The sequence below is a fragment of the Giraffa tippelskirchi genome, chromosome 8 (genome assembly GCF_054371585.1).
Source record: "Giraffa tippelskirchi isolate mGirTip1 chromosome 8, T2T-mGirTip1v1.2.pri, whole genome shotgun sequence".
NCBI lineage: Eukaryota > Metazoa > Chordata > Mammalia > Artiodactyla > Giraffidae > Giraffa > Giraffa tippelskirchi.
This window is the reverse complement of record NC_137282.1, coordinates 55,539,921-55,563,245: the sequence shown is the minus strand read 5'-3', so window position 1 is coordinate 55,563,245 and position 23,325 is coordinate 55,539,921. Positions and strand designations below refer to the sequence as shown.

Genomic DNA, 23,325 nt, shown 5'->3' with positions numbered 1-23,325 from the left:
TTATAATTGCCAAAATTTTGCAACATGAGTTCTTTGAAAACATGCTTAGTCACTCAAAGAGTCAGATTCCTATTGTCCACTTCAAGAGACGTGAAAAAGCACCAATACAGCTTTCTGTTCTCTCAGCTTTTTCATGAATCATCCTTGAAGTCTCAAGTCAACAATATTTCTCTCAAGGTATGAGAAAATCAAAAAAATCAGAAATTCTTGCTCTTCACCACAGTATCTCAGATTTGGTTGGAAACAGTCTGCTGGGGGAATTTTTCTGTCATCTATCAAGAGAATGTCTAGTCCAGGCTTCAATCAGAAAGAGTAGTGAGTACTGCTCCTTGTTCAGAAATAAATACAAGATAGAGTACACACTTTGTTTATCAACCAGGGTTTTAGAATATAAAATATTCCACGAATCTTATATAAGGATTTACTCATGGGACAGATGCATCGGAACCGATGACAAAGCCCTGGAAGCAAACGCTGTGAGCTGCCCGTGTTCCTCCTTGCTAATGGAACCCAATATTGTAGAGCAGCAAGAGGTGGGACAAGAGGTAGGCAAGTGAGCTCCTCATCTAGAGGGTGAAATTCAAGAGGGTGCCAAAATACCCAGCAATCAAGATAATGCTTTAGTGCAGTATTTTCAAAGGTGTGCACGCGTGCTAAGTCGCTTCAGCCATGTCTACCTCTTTGTGATCCCCTGGACTGTAGCCCGCCAGGTTCCTCTGTCCATGGGATTCTCCAGGCAAGAATTCTGGAGTGGGTTGCCATGTCCTCCTCTAGAGGATCTTCCCAATCCAGGGATCAAACCTGCATCTCTTATGCCTCCTGTATTGGTAGGCAGGTTCTTTACCACTAGCACCACCTGGGAAGCCCCTTTTAAATGTGTAAATTAACACAAAAACTCAGGAAGAATAAACTTTCAATATTTTTTTCAATATTTTAAATAAAGATGTTGGATCCCCACTGAGTCTGGAAGGAGACTATACTGATCTTGACTATTTAAAACCTGAATAGTTTGTTCATCATGGATTTTTTTTCATACATATTGAGTTTTAAATACTTCATTAACTTGTGTTAATTTACGAGTGTTTTGGTGCCTCTTAAATATGCATCCAAGGTGACTTCCTCATCTAACTCCACTCCCAGGCCTACTAGACTCAGGGGTTAATTCATGACTTTTCCCATTCCATTTTTCCAGGCACTTCCTTTCTCTTTACAACTTGAGGCTGCCATGTGACATAGCTCTGGCCACTTGCATATAAACAATTCTGCACATGGCTCCCATGAAAGCTTTTGCATTTGTTGTTGATTTCTGATATGAAACAGATGAGTCAAAAAGTTGGTTATCCCCCATTCTCCTGCTGTTGCCTGCCTCTGAACGCTGCCAAGAACCATCCAAACATGAAATAAAAACAAAAAGCAAAGGCCAATTCCATGACGATGATTGAACAAAATGATAAAACTTGGGTCTTTGAGCTTGGATGTCTAATTCTTTAAGTTGAGTTAAAGAGCAATAAATATCTTTACAATTTAAACCCCATTATTAGGGCAGCTGTCTGTTACTTGAAGCCAAGATATTTCTAATTGATGTGGTAAGCTTAATAGCCAGTGAGCTTTAAGAGTAAGAGTTTTCAAAAAAAAAAAAGAGTAAAAGAGTTTTCAAATTTCACTGCATTAGTGACTTAAATATACACTATTTCATCTCTGTGTTGTTTGTTTCTAGATAGAAAAAGTGCTTTGTCTAAAGTGAAATATGATTCCACTTCAATATGTTAATTAATTGAGGAAAAGTGTGAAAAAATGAAAGGTCAAACCATTCTATATATATATGAAATACATTCATTTTCCCTACTAAACATTTGTGATAAAAATGTCAGTATCAACAATCTCAATAGAAGTCTCAAATTCTATTTTGCTCTTATAATATAGAATTTTATATTATTATTATCTGAAGAATAAGACTGGATAGAGTTTTCTTAAAGAGATAAGGAACAGAGCTTTCCTAGTGGTTTAGTGGTAAAGAATCTGCATGCCAGTGAGGGTGACACGGGTTCGATCCTTGGTTGAGGCGGATCCCACATGCCATAGGGCAGCGAAACCCACGTGCCACAGCTACTGAGCCTGTGCTCTAGAGCCCAGGAGCCACAGCTATTTAGCCCACGTGTCATGAAGCCCGTGGTCCTCAACAAGGGAAACCACCGCGATGGGAAGCCCACACACCACAGCTGGAGAGTGGTCCCCATTCTCTGCTACTAGAGAAATGTCCGTGCGGCAACAAAGACCCAACACAGTCAAAAATAAATAAATAAATATTATACAAAGAGAGATAAGGAATGTCCCAGTATTCTCTGGGCTACCTCACTGTCCCGGTTTGAAGAGCAATAGAATCATCACTGCGGTAAGGCCTTTGATAGAATAACCCAATATATGCATTTTCCATTTACAGAAGTTAAGATTGAAACTAAAGGCAACAAGAGATTTCCTTTTCATCAGAGACACAGTTCATAGCAGAGTTATAACAATTATACTGCTTTCTTTTCCTAGCCCAGTTTTCTTAAAACATGAACTAGGATGCTTTCCAAAAAACTGACTCAGAGAAGACGTCAGGATACAAGGGTCTTTGCGTAGCCTCACAGGAATGGCAGCCTATGCCAGTGTTTATTATGCAGTCCTAGAAGCCAAAGGTTGATACCTGTGCTATCCAACATGGTAGTCACCAGGAATAGATGACTATTTATACTTTAATTTTAGGGAATTAAAATTAAATAAATTTAAAAATTCATTCTTTCAGTTGCACAGGCAAAGAAGATTGAGGGCAGAAGAATTGATGCTTTCGAATTGTGGTACAGGAGAAGACTCTTGAGAGTCCCTTGGACAGAAAGGAGATGAAGCCAATCAATCCTAATCAAAAAGTGGGCAAAAGAACTAAACAGACATTTCTCCAAAGAAGACATACAGATGGCTAATAAACACATGAAAAGATGCTCAATATCATTCACTATCAGAGAAATGCAAATCAAAACCACAATAAGGTATCATCTCATGCCAGTCAGAATGGCTGCCATCAAAAAGTCTACAAACAAATGCTGGAGAGGGTGTGGAGAAAAGGGAACCCTCTTACACTGTTGGTGGGAATGCAAACTGGTACAGCCACTATGGAGAACAGTGTGGAGATTCCATAAAAAACTGGAAATTGAACTACCATATGAACCAGTAATCCCACTGTTGGGCATACACACTGAGGAAACCAAACTGAAAGAGACACGTGCACCCTAATGCTCATTGCAGCACTGAATGAACACTGCTTCCATGGAAGCAACCTAGATGTCCATCGGCAGACGATGGATAAGGAAGTTGTGGTACATACACACAATGGAATATTACTCAGCTATAAAAAGGAATGCATTGGAGTCAGTTCTAATGAGGTGGATGAAACTGGAGCCTATTACATAGAGTGTTGGTGGTTTAGTTGCTAAGTTGTGTCCAACTCTTGCGACCCCATGGACTATATAGCCTGCCAGGCTCCTCAGTCCATGGGATTCTCCAGGCAAGAATACTGGAATGGGTTGCCGCTTCCTTCTCCAGAGGACCTACCCAACTCAGGGATCAAACCCAGGTCTCCTGCACTGCAGGCAGATTCTTTACCAACTTAGTTATGAGGGAAGCCTATACAGAGTGAAGTAAGTCAGAAAGAGAAACACCAATACTGTATGTTAACATATATATATATGGAATTTAGAAAGATGGTAACAACTATCCTATATGCAAGGCAGCAAGAGACACAGAAGTAAATAACAGACTTTTGGACTCTGTGGGAGAAGGTGAGGGTGGGATGATTTGAGAGAAAAGCACTGAAACATGTATATTATGATATGCAAAATAGATGACCAGCGCAAGTTCGATGCATGAAGTAGGGCGCTCAAAGCCGGTGCTCTGGGACAACCCAGGGGGATGGGGTGGGAAGGGAGGTAAGTGGGGGATTCAGAGGATGTATGTGCACCCGGGGCTGATTCATGTTGCTGTATGGCAAAAACCATCACAGTATTATAAAGTAATTATCCTCCAATTAAAATACATAAATTAATTAAAAATAATAAAAATTTAAACAATTAAAAAGTAAAATAAAATAAAGAGACAAACCAGTCAATCCTAAAGAAAATCCAACCCTGAATATTTATTGGAAGGACTGATGCTGCAGCTGAAGCTCCCATACTTTGGCCACCTGATGCGAAGAGCCAACTCATTGGAAAAGACCCTGTTGCTGGGAAAGATTGACGGCAGGAGGAGAAGGGGGTGGCAGATAATAAGATGGTTAGATAGCATCACGGACTCAATGGACATGAATTTGAGCAAACTCTGGGAGACAGTGAAGGACAGGGAGCCTGGCATAGTGTAGTCATGGGGTTGCAAAGAGTCAGAGACGACTTAATGACCGAACAACAACAAGATATAATTTAGACACAATAACATTTAGCATTTTAAATTCAATGACCTTTAACAAATGCATAAACTCTGTCACCACCACCTCAATTGTGACATCAAATATTTCTCACGAAATATTTGCAGTAAATTCTTTCCCATGCCCTCCATTTCATTCCTTTAATGGAAACAGAATTTAGTTTATCTGACTTTTCTTAAGTGAACTTGAATAGACTGCTTATCTTCAAAGAATTTATCCATTTCGTCTAAGTTGTCAAATTCACTGCTTTCTATCACTGTCTTTTTAAACTGTAGGTTCACTACTGATGTCTCCTCATTCATTCCTAATACTGATGAATACATTTCTCTCTTGTTCCTGCCAATCTAGTTAGAGGCTTATTGACAATATTGGTGTTGTTAAAGAACTAAATTTTAATTTCATTGATATTCATTATTCTTTATTTTCACTTATAACGATCTATATTCATCTCCATTTTTTCATTCTTCTGTTTACTATAAGTTTAATTTTATTTTTTTCAGACTTTATCCATCCCTAAGAAATATATATATATATAAGTAAATAATGATGTAAATCTCCCCCCACCAAGCCCTGCTTTAATCATATACCATAAATTTCGATAAGTTGGGCTTTTATCATCATTCAGATGAAAATATTTCAGAATTCCCCTTTGATTTTCTATTTGATCTATGAGCCATTTAGAAATATATTGCTTAAATTCCAACATAATTTTCTATATACCATTCTGTTACTGATTTTCAGTTTGACTCTGATGTGCTCATTGATTACACAGCCATGATTTTAATCCTTTTTAATATATTAAGACTTACTTTATGCTGATCTATGTTTGGATTCTCCATCACTGTGCTAAGTCTTGGAAACTACTTTCAGCGAGCTGCAGCAATCATAGGACTCATCTTGTTTATTTACTTTCTCTAAGAAATCATAATCCTACTCCATCCTCTGCCTGTTGTCCACTGTCTGAAAACTGTACTTGCTAGCATTCTGTCTGGTTTTCTTGTTTAAATCATGAAGATAAATCAAATCCCTTTTTCCCATCATGACCAGATAGTAAAGTCCCCTATATAATTTTTCAACTTAAAAGTCATGTTTACCAAATCTTGGTCAAACCAGAAGCATATAAGACAGACGCTCTCTGCTGATTCACATACAATTTTCAAAATCAATATTATATATTATGGTTAAAAACTCTATCATGAAAGAATATAAACATTCATATATTTTTGTTGGTTTGCATTTATAGTCCCAAAACTAATTATGTTGAGTTAGGTATTTATTCCTTGGATTAGTTGATCAATTAATCCATGGATTTATCAGCTAAGATGTTTTTCCCCACTATGAAATGCAAAGTATATGGTTTTCATGCTGGAGCTTTTCTTTTGTAAATATGCTTTTTTAAAGTAGGGCTGACTCTTTGGAATTAAGAAATAAAAGCATTCAGGTGAGTCCTAAATGTGAATGAATCATGCTTTATACTATTTTAGTCTATTATTTTAATTCAGAAAATGTTTGAATCTGGGTGGAACCATCCACGCAATGATTTGAAATTTTCCCTCTAACTCCCAAATTATAACTTCTCAACATACTTTTGCCATTATACAGTGAGAAATATTAAAATCCAGACAAAATTCATAAAGACTAAATATTCAGATTTGTTTTCCCTTCCTCACTGCTAGTTCCCAAATTGCTATGCTTCATGGAATCTTTAAAAATTGCTCCCCAGAACTCCAAATTGTATATGCAGCTGACTACTTGACATTTTCACTTGGATGCTAAAGAAGCATCTCACACTTCAAGTGTCCAAAATTGAGCCTCTGATACTCCTTCCAAGTGCGACTCTCTTTTAATCTTTCCCATGTTAGTAGATACTACTTCCACCCTGCCCAACTGCCCAAACCAAAACAGTTATAGCGTCACTCTTGCCTTTCTCTTTCCCTCATATATACAACTTAAAAGGAAACACTTTGGACATGACATCCAAACACACTATAACCAGAATGTGGCCACTGCTCCCTGGGGACTGCTGCTAAAGAACACTTTCATCCAAGCTATCACCATCCCCAGCCTAGATCACCCTCCAGCTCCCAAAATGCTCCCCCTGCCCTGCCCCACACACCCACTTGCAATTCAATCTGTCCTCAGTACAGCAGCCAGGGCGACACTTTAAGTCACATTAGGTCCTTACAACATCATTCCTCTGCTCAGAGCCTTCCCGTGGCTCCTCGTGCGCGCATGCGTGCTAAGTCACTTCGGTCGTGTCCGACTCTACCTCATGGACTGTAGCCCTCCAGACTCCTCTGTCCACGGGATTCTCCAGGCAAGGATACTGGAGTAGGTTGCCGTGACCTCCTCCAGGGGATCTTCCCGACCCAGGGATCTAACCGGAGTCTCTTACGTCCCTGGCATTGGCAGGTGGGTTCTTAACCGCGAGCGCCACCTGGGAAGCCCAACTCCTCCCTTCTCTCAAAATAAAGGTCAAACTCTTAAAGGCCCTACAGGACCTTTCTCCCCTATTATCCTTCTAATCTCATGTCCATCTCTTCTTCCATTCCAGTCACACTGACCTCCCTGCTCGTAGTCACACCTGCCAAGTACACTCCCACCCCAGGGCCTGTGAATTTTTTCTGCCTTCTGCTGGAACAGTCTCCTCCATTATCCATGTCACTTGCTCCCTCACCTCCTTTAAGTCTTGACTCAACAGGTTATTCTGTGGCTCTGGTTGTTGAGCCACAGTCAATAGGAAGAGAAAAACCACCCTAGGTAGCTCAGACAACATATAATATAGAGAGTTGGTTGTACAGATATTGGAAGATAAGATACAAGAATGAAAGATGCAGCCTGGGAGAGCAAAGAGGAAGAATGCAGGACCCGGAGATGAGCAGCTGCTAGCAAGCTGGGCTGGACCCACACGCCTGTTTCTGCTGCTGTGCCCTTCTCCAGCAGCTGTGACTCAAGCTGTGACCACCTGCTCCCCAGGTGAGGACTCAGAATCACCCCAGTCTTCAGCCACCCTGCAGAGGCATAAACTGATTCTCCATCTTCCTGCAGCAGCCTCCCCAGCAACAGCTGGGTGGTCCCCATCACACATTCTAACAGGAACCTGGCTGAGTCAGGAGCCTGAGGAATTTCACTGACTCCCTGATCAGTTGTACAAGGTGAAATTTAAGGGGCAGGTATGGGGCTGGAGGCAACAGGTAAATGCCAGGCACACCTGGTTACCCTAGTGTAAATTGCAAGATCCCTCTTCTACTTAACCCATTCCCTGCATTATGTTTTTTCTCAGCCCATAGTACTACATAGACCAGTTTATATTGTGTATGTGTGTGTGTGTGTGTGTGTGTGTGTGAGTCATTCAGTCCTGTCCTACTCTCTGCGACCCCATGGACTATAGCCCGCCAGGCTCCTTTGTCCATGGGATTCTCCAGGCAAGAATACTGGAAGATCCCTTCTTCAGGGGATCTTCCTGACCCTGGGATCAAACCTGGGTCTCCCGAATTACAGACAGATTCTTTACCATCTGAGCCAGCAGGTCTATATCATACCATCTTATTACTGTCTTCCCTAACAGAATGTAAACTCAGCGTAGGCTGAGATTTGCACCATTCCGTTTACTGGGGAAACCCCATAACGGAAACATGTCTAGCACATCATATGCACTCAATAAAGACTGATTGCATAATTAATGAACTGGACCTCTGCTTTTATCTTCAAACAAGCAGAAGCTAAAGCTCTCTGTGTGATGAGGCGAGGGGATTCGGGCACAAAAAATACAAGTGAGAATGACAGTTGTTAATCACGTCCTGAGAGCTGCTAGGAGCACTCTGCCAGCCCGTGCATTCAGGGCATCGGGGTCCCGTCTCACTGATTTTATTTAATAGGGCATTGGAGAAGGCAATGGCTCCCCACTCCAGTACTCTTGCCTGGAAAATCCCAGGGACGGGGAAGCCTGGTAGGCTGCAGTCCATGGGGTCGCTAAGAGTCGGACACGACTGAGCAACTTCACTTTCACTTTTCCCTTTCATGCACTGAAGAAAGAAATGGCAACCCACTCCAGTGTTCTTGCCTGGAGAATCCCAGGGACGAGGGAGCCTGGAGGGCTGCCGTCCATGGGGTCGCACAGAATCGGACACGACTGAAGCGACTTAGCAGCAGCAGCAGCAGTCGGCCTAACACACAGCCCAGAGGTGCTTTCAAGGTGGGAATGGTCAGAGAGTATTACGACAACGTTGCCATCTTGCAGACTGGAGGGATCTATCCCTTTGGGAGTGTTAGCATACACTGTCACCTGCTCTTGATTATGAACCATGTGACGCATGTGATTAGGCTTTCTGAAGTCCATCCCTGACTCACAGGATGGAAATGGAAAAGTAAAAGAGAAATGAAAAAATAACTCCACCAGTAGGAACAGAGACACAGATGTAGGGAATGGACGTTTGGACATGGGATGGGGCTGGGGTGAAGGGAGATGGGGGTTGACCTATGTGCACTGCTATGAGTAAAATAGCTAGCTAGTGGGAACCTGCTATATATATATATGTAGCACAAGGAGCGCAGCTTGGGGCTCTGTGGTGACCTAGAGGAGCGAGATGGCGTGGAGAGGAGGTCCAAGAGGGAGGGGTTATATGTGTACATATAGCTGATGCACTTCATTAAACAGCAGAGATAAAAACAACATTGTAAAGCAACTATAGCGCAATTAAAAAAAGAAAAATTCCTCTTTAAAAAGCTTCAGGAAAATAAAAGGTTAAGGTGCTGATTAGATTAGTACACAAACTAAATAAGATTTAGAAACCTCAGTGTAGTCTTTCCTTTGTTATGTGAATAACAGAAAAATTTCAGCACCATTGTCTGCAGAAGCAGGCAGAACCTTGATCTCCTCCAATGTGACCATGGATGCTTACTTTGCCTTGATATTAGAAGATGACAGGGAGTTATAAATCCAAGAAAAATATTGCTTAATTAAAAGTTTCTCCATTCTACATTTAATCTCCAACTCTTTTTCATAGGTAAAATAAGGATAAGATTTTTACCTACATTCACTGTGAGAAATGGATACATTGCTCACGTAAGGCTTAGAAAGCCTATAATATGCTTGAGCAAAAACAAAATACAATAACATACTCTTTGAGGCTAAATGAAATGACTATTTAAATTAGAGTCCTGACAATAACTTCACAAAATTTTATCCCCAAATTTAATGCAATCCCATTGAACTACTTAACTTATAAAGTTTTACATTTACAATCTTAAAGTAATAAAAACTACTTCCCCACTGAGAAAAATCAATCAAAAATTGGTTATCTCAAGATAAAATATAGATGTCTTATACATTATTTCATTAGTGGCCCTAGAACACAAAAGTAATACAAAAGTTATTGATCATTCTCAAAACTCAAAGTATTTTCATCAGAACTTAATCATTGTTTATAAAAAAACATATAACAGAGACCCTCGAAAGCTTTCATCAATCAAAGATCAATAGCAATATGAAAGTACAAGGTAGGTATTGGAACAATTTCACCCAATGAATAATGCATAGTGGTTTTATGATGACTGCATTTTCTTCTAACACCTCTATGCACTCATGAATGATCATTACATACCTAAATTATAGAGTTGAAAAGTGACATTTTTTAATATTCCATTTTTTCAGAGGGCAAACTAACAACACACTTTAGAGTAAAAAATTTATTAGCAAATGCAGTTCTTAAATGTGTAAAACCCTGAACAGTCATTGGAAGGATGATGCTGAAGCTGGAGCTCCCATATTTTGGCCACCTGACGAGAAGAGTCAACATATTGGAAAAAACCCTGATGCTGGGAAAGACTGAAGGCAGGAGGAGAAGGGGGCAGCAGAGGATGAGATGGTAGGATGACATCACCAACTCAGTAGACATGAATTTGAACAAACTCCGGGAGACAGTGGACAAGGGAGCCTGGTGTACTGAGCCCATGTGGTCGCAAAGAGTCAGACAGGACTTAGCGGCTGAACAACAGCAATGTATAAAACAAGCAGTGTGTGTATACCTTAGTTGCTTCACTTGCAAATAGGTTCAAATATTTTCTCCATGTGATTTTGAGATTACACTATGAGAAACATTCAGTCATTTGTATGATAACAGAAGTTAAATTATTGATAGGTCAAAGGACTTTTTATAATAGAGGATCTATAGGAAACATTTCCCCCTCCACAAGCAAACTCAAAGGAGGATAACTTACAACCTGCTGTGAAACCAAAGTGAATCACACTTGATTTACATAAATTCTAGTTTTCACAAACAAAAGTACTGAGTTCAAGATAATTTTCAACAGTAAGTGGGATCTTGCTATACTTTAAATAGATTCACATGAAAATATTTAAATGAATTTTATGCAATCTATTTTAATTAAAATAATTTTCCCAATTCTTCCTTGGAGAAAGTGGGCCACTGTCATGCAATTATGCACAATTATAATTCATAAAGGTCAAATGGCAAATCTAAGACTACGAGAACAGGGAGAAATATTGGAAGCAATTTTAATCAAGATTTACATGCTTAAAGACTCTGAAATCTGACAGGGACTCTGGAAATTACCTACAACAGCTCCTTCTGTGGTAATGAGCATCCTAGATCCTAAGACAAGAGATAAAAATCCAGCCAGGATCATAAAACTACATGCCTATCTGGAGCATTAGACACTGAACAGCCAAAACCCAGAGAGAAAATGGAGCCTCATGGAACATGTATTCGGTGCTGGGATGTTCTTCAGGCCAAGAGATAGGTATGGAGCCCTGAGACAGGTATGGAGCCATGATACACTGCAAAAACATGAATGGACCTGGAGGTGATCAAACTAAGCAAAGTAAGTCAGAAAGAGAAAGACAAATGCCATATGATACCACTTATACGTAGAATCTAAAATATAACACAAATGAACCTTTATCTATGAAACGGAAACAGACTCACAGACATAGAGAACAGACACTGCAGTTCCCAAGGGGGAGGGGAGGGAAGGGAGTGAATGGATTGGGAATTGGGGGTTAGCAGATGTCAACTATTACATATAAAACGGAAAACAACAAGGCCATACTGTAGAGCACAGGGAATTACATTCAATAGCCTGTAATAAACCATAATGGAAAAGAATATGAAAAGGAATGCATATATATGTGCATAACTGAAACACTCTGCTTTATAGCTGAAATTAACATAACCTTGTAAATCAACTACACTTCAAATAAAATTTTAAAATATACTAAGTGCTGTCAGCTAAGACACTGAAGATAGGCTTCCAAATTAGTCATAACATTTAAGTTGCAAGTCCAAGTAAGCCTAAGTCCAGCATGACTCACTCCAGCACAGGTCTTTCTCTTTGCATCCTGTGAAATTGCTCTAATTCCTATAACTGGCTCAGGCTCTCTAAACAGCCAGCCTGCTGGGTAAACTTTAATCAATAAACAAACAAAAGCAGAATGTGGCACTCTCCCCTTAAGTGGACATTAAACATTTAAAACTCATTTGGAAGATGGTTATGAGACTCAGTAAGCATGCTGAGAAACATGCTGTCTTGAAGGGTCACTATTTCCCCCTCTTTATTGGAACAGATATTTAAGTAATCGACAAAGACGTAAGTGTGAAGCGTCTGTCATGGCTCAGGGTGTTTTAGCAGCCACTGCATGATCAGGGATAAATATTCTAGACCATGCAGTCAAGGGAGCAACCGTGCAAACACAGCAAGCTGTTAGGGCTTCTTGAACAATGAACTCCACAAGACAAGAGGAGCCTGGAGTGGCAAATATTTTACCAAGATCCTGCCAGCATCTTCTGTCCAACTAGGCAAATCGGATCAAGATGTCAACGAAACGTGCTTAGTTGTAATGAAATGTTTCTGTAGACTCTTCTTGAGTAGAATCTCATGCAGAGTGACTCCAATGTATAAAACTAAATCATGAAATTTGAAATATACCCCAAATATCAAGATCTTAAACATCAAGATGACCCAGTCCTGCCTTTACTGCTCTCTCATCCATGTTTCGTTATACTTTCTCAAACTTTTTGTAGAGAGCATAGAAAAGCGTTTAGGGGGCTCAGCTATAAAAGGAGCCGTTTCAAGGACTGACTGGGCTCTGAACAGTCATGGGGAATCTTTTGTGTCTGTTTTTGCTCAACAGTCTTATCCTTTCTTAAGAACGGCACTTCCTTCCTGAAGCCCCATCCTCTTGGCCCACAGCCTGCCTGCTCCTTCTCAGTGAAGACAGAGTCCTGGGCAACCCCCTCCTTCTGACTGCCCTGCATCCTGGGTCCCCCAGCCTCCCTCCCTCTGGGCTCCTTGGGAGTGGGGTCTGCTTCCTGGGAGCTAATCCCTCACCTGTGCCCATATCCTGCCCCCTCCTACAGCCCTGGGGGCTCTGCCTAGTCAATTCCCTCCCTCGTCTTTTCTCTCTTCACCATCACCATTTAAAGAGGATTAAGTAATGCTCTCTTAAAAGCCATTGCCTATCCTCATGTCCCTGCCTACTTGAAACAATAATTCTCTATTTTTATATCTATTTCTTCACCTCATACACATCCTTCCACTCATCACCATCTAGTTACATCCCCATCACTGCTCTGAAGCTGCACTGATAAATGTCATTTTTTAAAGGTTGAATATGTCCTCTAGATGACACCACAGATGACCCCACCCTTATGGCAGAAAGCACAGAAGAATTAAAGAGCCTCTTGATGAAAGTGGAAGAGGAGAGTGAAAAAGTTGGCTTAAAATTCAACATTCAGAAAACTAAGATCATGGCATCCAGTCCCATCACTTCACAGCAAATAGATGGGGAAACAATGGAAACAGTGAGAGACTTTACTTTGGGGGCTCCAAAATCACTGCAGATGGTGACTGCAGCCATGAAATTAAAAGACGCTTGCTCCTTGGAAGAAAAGCTATGACCAACCTAGACAGCATATTAAAAAGCAGAGACATTACTCTCCCAACAAAAGTCTATCTAGTCAAATCTATGGTTTTTCCAGTAGTCACATATGGATGTGAGAGTTGGACTGTAAAGAAAGCTGAGCACCAAAGAACTGATGCTTTTGAACTGTGGTGTTGGAGAAGACTCTTGAGAGTTCCTTGGACTGCAAGGAGACCCAACCAGTTAATCCTCAAGGAAATCATTCCTGAATATTCATAGGAAGGACTGATACTGATGCTGAAGCTGAAATTCCAATACTTTGGCCACCTGATGTGAAGAACTGACTCACTTGTAAAGACCCTGATGGGGGAAAGATTGAAAGCAGTAGGAGAAGGGGACGGCAGAGAATGAGGTGGTTGAATGGCATCACCAACTTGATGGATATGAGTTTGAGCAAACTCTGCGAGTTGGTGATGAATAGGGAAGCCTCGTGTGCTGTAGTCCATGGGGTTAGAAAGAGTTGGACATGACTGAGCAACTGGACTTAACTGAATATGTCCATCCAAAAGATATGCTTCAGTTGTAACCTCATGAACCTGCGATGATTATGATCTTATTTGGACATACGGTCTTGATGTAATTAATTCAGATTTAGTCATGCTGGGTTAAGGTGGGCCCTAAATTCAATAGGGCTCCTATTCTTATAAAAAGAAGAGAAGACAAAAACAGCCACACAGAGAAAATGCCATGTGATTACAGACTCAGAGACTGCAGTGATGGGTCCACAAGCCAAGGAACAGCGGAGATTGCTGACAACCATCAGAAACTAGGATGTAGAAAAGAAGAATTCTTCCCTGGAGCCTTCAGAGAGAGCATGGCCCTGCTGACACCTTGCTTTTGGACTTCCAGCCTCCAGGACTATAAGAGACCGTGTTGTTGTTGTTTTAAACAATCTAGTTTATAGTATTTGGTTACAGCAACACTGGGAAACAAACACACCATTGCTGACAGTTTCTAGGAGGGTAACCATCTGTTCCAGTTTTCTGAAAATACAGTAGAGTTTTCAGTGCATGCACTAAGTCATTTCAGTCGTGTCCAACTCTTTACAACCCTATGGACTGTAGCCCACCAGGCTCCTCTGTCCATGGGATTCTACAGTCAAGTGTGGGTGGCCGTGCCCTCCTCCAGAGGATCTTCCCGACCCAGGGATCAAATCTATGTCTCTAAGAGCTTTCAGTGCTACATCCCAAAAGAGCCTGGGGGAAATCAGGGTGAGTCTGTCACCCTACCTTCTGGCCCAGATACCCTGATGGCCACTTCCTTCTTGAAAAAGCTCTCCTTCCCTGGTACCCATGATACCAGCTCTCAACTAGTTAACTCCATCTGATGGCAGCTAGGAACTCGGATTTCTCAACCTCATCTCACCATTTCAGATTTCCCTTCTTTACTCCATCTGGAATCAACAGCCAAGAACTTGGGGCTCGCACTCGGTGCCTCCTGGTCCCTCCTTAAAAACATCAACGACCTCTTCTGCAGATTTCCAGAATCCACCCAGTTCTTCACATTCTGCTACCCCTCCCGCAGCTCAGGCCCTCCTGTCCTCGTCACAGCTCCCTTTGGTCACAGCAGCAGCCCCAGGGTTGGCTCTTTCCGCTGCCAGTTCTCCACCTTCCACGCTGAGCCTGTGCAGACAGAGGGGGCCTTCTAGAGATGCCTTCTGATGCCCTGCATTATTGAGTCTTCCCTCTAAGTCTCATCTCCTTCCACCTCCTCTCCATGACCCGATCTGAGACTTCATGGCTCACTGGACTTGTCACTTGCCAAAACCTTCTGGGCTCCCTCCATGAGACTTGTTAACACCCTCTCACAGTCATCTGGGACTCAGCTCTGGTCCTGAAGCACCCTAGAAAGCATCCTCAGCCACTCCTCTGCTCAAGCACTCCTCTGCAGCCCAGGCTGTTGGTTTAGACACATGTTCCCTGGGCTCCCACGCACCCAGCAAAGACACCTCTGTGAGGACCCTTAATAGAACGTAACACAATGGCCCTTTCAGTCTGTATTCCTTAAGACAGTCTAAACCCTTAACAGGAACTATGTTTTTTACCTCTGTCTCCTCGATATTTAGCACAGACTCTGGTACATAATAGGCACCTATTAGATGTTAGTTGAATGTTCACTCCAAATTTTATTTTTTTATTTATTGGTTTATTGGAGGATAATTGCTTTACAGTATGATGGTTTCTGACATACAATAATGTGAATGAGTCATAATTATATATAATATGTATGTGTAAATGTATATATCTACATGTGTATATGTAGATATCTACATATACACACACATATCCCTTCCTTTTGAGCCTCTCACCCCTCCCATCCCACCCCTCTAGGTCGTCACAAGATACCAGGCTGGGCTCCCTGTGTTATATTGCAGCTTACCACTATTTACCTATTTTACACATGATAGAGTATATGGAGTTTCCCAGGTGGCGCTAGTGGTAAAGAAACTGCCTCCCAATGCAGGAGATGGCAGGTTCAATCCCTGGATCAGGAAGATCCCTGGAGGAGGGCATAGCAACCTACTCTTGGTATCCTATGGACAGAAGAGCCTGGGGTGGGTACAGCCTATAGGGGCACAAAGAGTCTGACATGACTGAAGCAACTTAGCATGCATGAAGAGTATGTATGTCAATGCTGTTCCCTCAATTCCTCCTACCCTCTCCCTCCCCCGCTGTGTCCACATGTCCTTTTAAAAAGGCAATTTAAAAGTATGCTGAGATGCCACTGATGCACTATGCACGCATGCGTACTCAGTAGCTCAGTCACATCTGATTTATTGTGAGCCCATGGACTGTAGTCTCTGCTAGGCTCCTCTGTCCGTGGAATTTTCCAGGCAAGCATACTGGAGTGGATTGCCATTTCCTCCTCCAGGGGATCTTCGCAACCCAGGGACTGAAGTCATGTCTCTTGTGTCGGCAAGCAGGTTCTTTACCACTGAGCCACCTGGGAAGCCTTTGATGAACTATGGGGTTGTCCCAAATCCCAAAGCCTAACAGTGTGCTCTGCTGGAAAGGCTGGTAGGAAACAAACACTCATACCCAGAGCAAGGAGAATGCAAAATGGCACAATTCTCATGAAAGGGAATCAGGGAGGATCTAGCAAATTGTAACACTATACATGATCATGTCTCCCAGTAAGGAGTTGTTGAATAGACTGGAGCTCATTCTGTAGACAAGAGCCATGTAACTATGAGAAGAAGTGATATAAATCCACGTTACTGAGGCAGGGACACAAGGGCATATCATTATGCGAAAAAATGCTCGATAGAGAGAATTTTGTATACATGCTACTTTTTAAGAAAAGACAGTCTGAATATATCTGTACATGTATATGTGTGTGTGGAATTTTATTTATATTAAAAAAGAAACAAAAACCATAAACTATAAGTAAAAGGTGAACTAAAAGCAGAAAGGAAGAACAAGGTAAGAAAAACAGAGTGAAGTCAGTTTCTCCGAACACCTTTGTTTTATTAATTGGGCTTTAAAATATTACAGAATTATGTCAATTTTGAAAAATCTCAAAAATCAAAAGTGAAATTAACTATGTTTTGAGTTGATGGCCCAACCATACAAATGGAAATTCCTTCAATTTCAAAGCAGTAGTCTTGCTTCAATTATCCAGTACAATTCATACCCTGACGACTAAAAGAAAAATCACACAAAAGGGTTTTCTGTAGTCAACAAGGACTAGAGTTGCACAAAACCATTACTCTGAAACAACTGAGTGTGTATTGCAGGAAAAGGCAAAGGAATAATTACGTTGACCTGCAGAGACAGGAGTCTGTGCACAGGAGAGAAAGACAGAGACATAGAATGTTAAGAGGTCTGGAAGAGATCGCTAGAGTCCTTGAGATGAACTGGAAGCATCCAGAACAATCATAGTGTGATGTGGAAAACACTTTCCTTAGCTCTGTACACTGACAAGACCTCACTTTGGCCACTCCTATGCTCCAGTCAGATAAAAATGGCTGCTTCTCAGGTCAATGGAAGGAAATGGATAGGAGGAGTCAGGGACATCTTGCTATCCCAGAGAATAATGAAGCCATCAAAGGCCACTTGAGTTGTCTCAGAAAAACTCAGGAGGCAACCTCAAGAGTGTCCCCTCCCCTAAGCTTGAAATGTGATCATTGCACCATCTACAAGAATAAAAGCTGTAATTAATTGAAATATATCAAATATTGAAATCCATATATTAAAAATAACTCTAATAACCAACTTGTTTTAAAAAAAGCAAACATAGCATTTTATTTGTCCGCTTTGGATAATGTTAGAGAACCAACTAACTAGACTGCTTAAAAAATGGCACAGGAAAGAAAAATAAGCATTCACTCTGCCTTTCCTATGTCAGATGCACCCTTAGGAAATTCAAATAGTTAAGGAGGGAAAGTTACTTTATGTAGAAATAATTTAGCCATTAAGTGAAGAAAGAGTAGGAAAATGTGAGACTCCTAGTTTTGCACCCATGAGTGAATCAGTAGATTTAGATGAATGAATGAATGATCATCAGTGACTGATTATTTCATACCCCAGTGAAGGACAGGACACCATCCATGACACAGTAGAGACACAGAGATGCACCTGACTCTGAGCGGCCTCTCATTATCACTCCTAGTTTATAGAAACACTAGGGACAGAAGAACATCTCAGTGACACCAATGGGAAGCACTGTGGAAACTCCACAGGACAATGAACTTACGTTTCTTTACAAATGAACTTGCAAGTACAGCAAAAAAACAACAAAACACAGTGAAAGAGACTCGAGAGATACACCAACCAACCACAGCATATGAACTTCATTCCGCTCCCGACTCAACACGACTGTTAGCAAAACAACGAGCAAGCATTGCTGAGACCATCAGGCATCTCACGGTACTCACGTGATGGTTGCTAATTTTTCGGCATTGGTTTATGTTTGGGCTGTTGATTGTTTTAGTGTGATAATGGTAGTATGAGTTCCTCATCTTTGATATTCAAGAATTGAACTGTTATGACAAAATTATATGATTTCTTGAATTTGCTTCAAAACAATTTGGTGAATGTGGGTGGAGCATGGGTGGGGATTTAAAAGCAAAAAGGCATTTCAAGAATGAATAAATCCAGGGGTTGAGTGTTCCTTAGACTTTAGAGTAGATTCTAATTTTGTATATATTTCAAAATTTTTGTGATATAAAAGTTACAAAATAAAAAACTAGTGGATGAATTATTAAAATACAATGTCTGATTATACTTGGCTTCATGATAAAAGTGTGATTTCCTTGAAGACAGAGACAAAGACTAGTTTACCTTTCATCCTGAATGCCTATAAGTGTTCAGGGGTAAAGAACCCTAAAAATTTTTTGATGAATTAAATAAAAGAACATGTACACATACTAATCAATTGATCCTACAGATCTGTAGAGATATTTGAGACAGCAAAAGAATTCTGTCTGCCGTGCAATGCCAGATAAAGACAAAGGCATACCCTGTGTGGTAGGACTCAGGCTTTGCTGAGAAATGCTGAAGTGAAGAATTTTTTTGTTTTGCTTGATGTGCTGTTATTTCTGTGGGTCACACTTTTCTCCCCTGGTTCACATGCCTAGGGGGCTGACAGCACCTGTCAAGTAAACGTGGCCTCAACGATGGCATTGTCTATCTGTGATAATGCTGAGCTTGAATTCTTCTCAGTTTCAAAATAGTTGGGGGATTTCGTATTTTCACTCTGATTTTAAACAAAAGTCACAGAATAACAGAGTGATAACCACTGCTATCCTGACCATGAAACTTGCATTTAAATGGTGCCTTTGCAATGTGAGCCTGCCCGACTCTCACCTTTATAGGAAATGACTGGGTGCTCTGCTCTCTGGCACAGAGATGCATCTGTCTCCGGCTGGGCAAGTCTCCACCACCCCAGGCTTGAGAACAGCCACGCGATGACGCAGGGTCCCTTCATGATGGGCAGGAGACCGTCAGCTCTGGGCTCTTGTCTAAGCAGACGCTCGCGGTCCCGTCATGTGTGGAAGGTGCCTAAAACACAGGGAAGAGAACAAATGCATGAACATGGGCTCAGGTTTTTAGTAGGTGGCCTCTTGGTAAAGCCTCAGCACTCATATTAAAAAAAGAGAGAGACTTGGAGTACTTAGAAAAGCATCCCTTCTTCTAGAAGTTATTTCAGAAATGTGTGTATATATATACAGACTTCCCAGGTAGCGCTAGTGGTCAAGAACCCACCTGTCAATTCAGGAGATGTAAGAGACACGGCTTCCATCCCTGGGTTGGGAAGATCCCCTGGAGAAGGAAATAGCCACCCGCTCCAGTGTTCTTGCCTGGAGAATGCCACGGACAGAGGAGCCTGGTGGGCTACAGTCCATGGGGTCACAGAGGGTGGACACAACTGAAGCGACTTAGCGCATATATATATATATGAATCCAGACCTCTGTTCCTCCCAATAACTTTATGAGATAACCCATCCATTATAAAAGGGGAAATAGTCATGCTTAAGCTCTATCAAGTTTTCGTCGTCAACCCTGAACAATGCAGTTTAAGACTTATAATCATCGTTTGGTTTTTCCCTCGGAACACCATTCTCACCTCCCCACGTAGACACAGATCTATATGTGGAAGCCCTCTGAATTCCTCCCCTTCCCTTTTCAAAATACAAAAGCCCCTATTAAATAAGGCCATGAGCATTGTCCTTTCCTAATAACCTGATTAATATCATGCCCACAACTCTTAAAAATCATCCACAGTGGGTGAGTTTATCCTTTGAAACTTACAGATGACCTGCCTGAAAACTTTCTGGCTAGCGATCAAGTGTGAATCAAATAAAACCTAAGCGGAGCACCTATTGGGTGAAATGAAATTACTGCGCTGGGAGCTGAGAGACTTTAAAGAGCATGAATAATTTAAAAGATTAATAAGCTTTAAAATAAGATAGGATTATAAAAATAACGATAATCCAAGCTGTTGGGAAACCATAAAAAGAAGCTGGAGTGCTGTGGGAGTTGGGGGAGAGAGCACGCTGCTATTTAGAGGAATCAAGGATGAGTCCAAGGAGGACTTCATATTTGAGTTTAGTCATGGAGGATAAAGAGGATTTCAACAGACAGAGATTTCTGGAAGCAATCCAGAAGAGGATGAAAAGATGCATTGGATGGGGTAAGAGGAAGGATCAGGCTACACATGCTGGGAACAGCTTATTATACTTGACCTGGACCCCAGAGGATGTAAAGGGGAGAAGGGAGAAGCAGCTTAGAGAGCAGGTTGGGTTAAGATTTGAAAGGTGAACGATACTAAGGTCTGAGGTCTCTATTTTTATAACAATAAGCCACCACAGTATATTAACATTAGAAGAAATGTTAACAAGATCACTCTCATCTTCCAAATAGGAAATTGGGTAAAGAAGATCATAAAGGTGGAGAAGTTAAATTGAAGCTATGGCAATTGTCCAGAAGAGGAAAAAGTGGAGCTGTGATTTCAGGAGGCTTCAGTGTCAACAGAAATTAAGGTAAAGCCAGTAAACATGCCATGTGATGGGTAAGGGAAAGTCCAGAAAATTAAAGACGTCATAGACTCTTCAACCTTCCTCCCACCGAAAGCTGGATTTGAGCCCCTCTCCTGCAACCCTGAATCTGGGTTGGCTCTCTGACTGCTCTGCTTGGCTGAATATAATAGAAGTGATGACACCCCAGCTTTCAAGCTCTCAGCCTTAGAGACCGGCAGTTTCCACTTCCTGTCTCTTTGATCACATCCTCTGGGGCACTGAGATACGGGGTCAGAAGTTTAATGCCCCTGAAACCGCCAAGCCGGAGAGACCACATACAGGTCCTCTTGGCGATATCTCCCACATAGTCCAGATTCCCGGCTAGCCCCACCAAGACGCCTGACACGTGAATAAAGCTGAAACCCACTGAGTGACTTCAGTAAGTATCCCAAGAGCACAGGCATCCATTAGTGGAGCCCAGCCCAACTTCCTAATAAATGGCTATTGTTCCAATCTGTTAAATTTGGAGGAACAGAAAGCAAAAAGCACAGATGGACTCAAAGAATGTAAGTCACTTTGAGGATAGTGAGGCCACTTTTTTCCAAATATGAAAAACAACAGAAGAAGTTTTAGAGGAGGATATGATCATTTGGTTTGGTGCGTGTTGGGTTTAAGATGCCGAGAGAACATTTAAGGAAATGCAGCAGACTGTGGAAAATCCATGGGAGATGCTCAGCAGAGAAAAAAAAAAAAAGAATTCAGAAGTAGCATATAATATTCAGAATGATGAAAATCATGGGTGTGGTTCAGACTCACGAAACCTGAGACGGGGAAAATGGGCTAAAGAGAAGTGCTTCTTTAGACGCTGTTAAAGAAAAGTAACCACACAAAAGTGAGGGAGGAAACACAGAGCGTCTGGCAAATATAGCACCAAGGGGGCCAAATTAAGCTGGAGGGAGGACAGAAACAACACATTTTAAAAAGAGACCTCATCAGCGGTGCCCTGATGAGGCAGAGCGAAGACCACTGGCTTTATTTAGTCAAAGAACAGTCAGTGGTCAATTTTAGAGTCAGTTTCAGAAAAACAGGAGACAGAATCCATGACCTAAGGAACCAAGAAGGAAATGGATGAAGCAAAAGAGGGACAGAATATTTATGGTACCTTGAATGCTACGTAATCCCAGAAAACTCAATGAAGTCAGATAAGCACTAAGAGATCAAAGTTCAGAAAATTTTAGGATACAGAAAACTGATCAGTAAAGGTGGCTCCTTTTCTGAGGAGTGGGGAGTAGAGAAGAGAACGTAGATTTTAGAGGGAAAGGTAGTATAAGATCCAGAAAAACAGGTGACAAAGGATTAAGGTTCCAGAAGAGAAGGTGGTCATGAAAAAGAAAAAAGGGGCTTCATCTTTTAAAAGGGGGTGTGCTCATGAATATATGGTAAGGGATTGTACAGTCCACGGAATTCTCCAGGCCAGAATACTGGAGTAAGTAGCTGTTCCCTTCTCCAGGGGATCTTCCCAACCGAGGGATGGAACCCAGGTCTCCCGCATTGCAGGCAGATTCTTTACCAGCTGAGCCACCAGAGAAAGGGTGGTTATAAAAAGGAAGAAAGGGGCTTCATCTTTAAAAAGGGAGTGTGTTCATGAATATACAGTAAGACATCAAGATAGAGATGAGATGGAGATGACATCTCAATATATGAGACATAAAGATGGAGAAAGTATGAAGTGGAGGGTACATCATCTTTCACAGTCGTCACCTTTTGATTCCCTTTGACTCAATGTTCCTGGGGGTAGAAATGTGCAAATTAGACAAAGAAACAGGTGAAGGGGCTGTAAATCGTGAGGCGGGAAGAGAATGGTTTCTGTGGGAGGAAGAGACTGTGAGCAAGAAAGGTGGAGGAAGGACTGCAGAGAAAAACTGGGAGCCAGGGGCACCTCCATCCAGTAGGGCCACAGCCCCGGCCCAGAGACAGCACACGGTCATGGACAACGGAGTCCCATTCACTGAGCAGGGGGACATAGAGATGAGAATGTCGATTTAAGAAGGAGGGGTAGTTTAAGACCCAGAAAAACAGAGGTGCCAAAGGATTATGGTTCCAGTAGAGAGGGTGGTTACGAAAAGGAAGAAAGGGATTATAAAATTAAAAGCATGGTTATAGTGGGTTATAAAATTAAAAGTATGATTAATTTCACCCTTGGAAGTGGGGTCACAGTCTGCAAAACTGGAGACTGCTCTAGAATGCCAAATTTAGAGGTGAATACAGGGACGCACAGAGAATACTGGGGTCCCTGTGACCTGAGGCTTATGACATTTCACCAAATGATATATCTTACTAGGAGTTTGGAATTAACACAATTAATAACAGGTTAATAAATCTGTTATTTGTGTTAACGGATAATCAAAAAGGACCTCCTTACTGTATAGCACAGCAAACTCTACTCAACACTCTGTAACAGCTTCTATGTGA

The 23,325-nt window shown here is 41.5% G+C and overlaps 1 protein-coding gene across 5 annotated transcripts in view; it reads right to left on the bottom strand.

The window, feature by feature from the left end:
• Positions 1–23,325, bottom strand: part of SEMA5A (semaphorin 5A) — a 521,440-nt gene that overhangs the window by 319,134 nt on the left and 178,981 nt on the right. For all 5 annotated transcript variants that reach the window (XM_081521332.1, XM_081521329.1, XM_081521334.1 and 2 more), the window contains exon 3: positions 19,202–19,396. In XM_081521332.1, coding sequence (XP_081377458.1) covers positions 19,202–19,322 — 121 coding nt within the window. In that variant the 5' untranslated portion in view covers positions 19,323–19,396. The remainder of the gene's footprint in view (positions 1–19,201; positions 19,397–23,325) is intronic.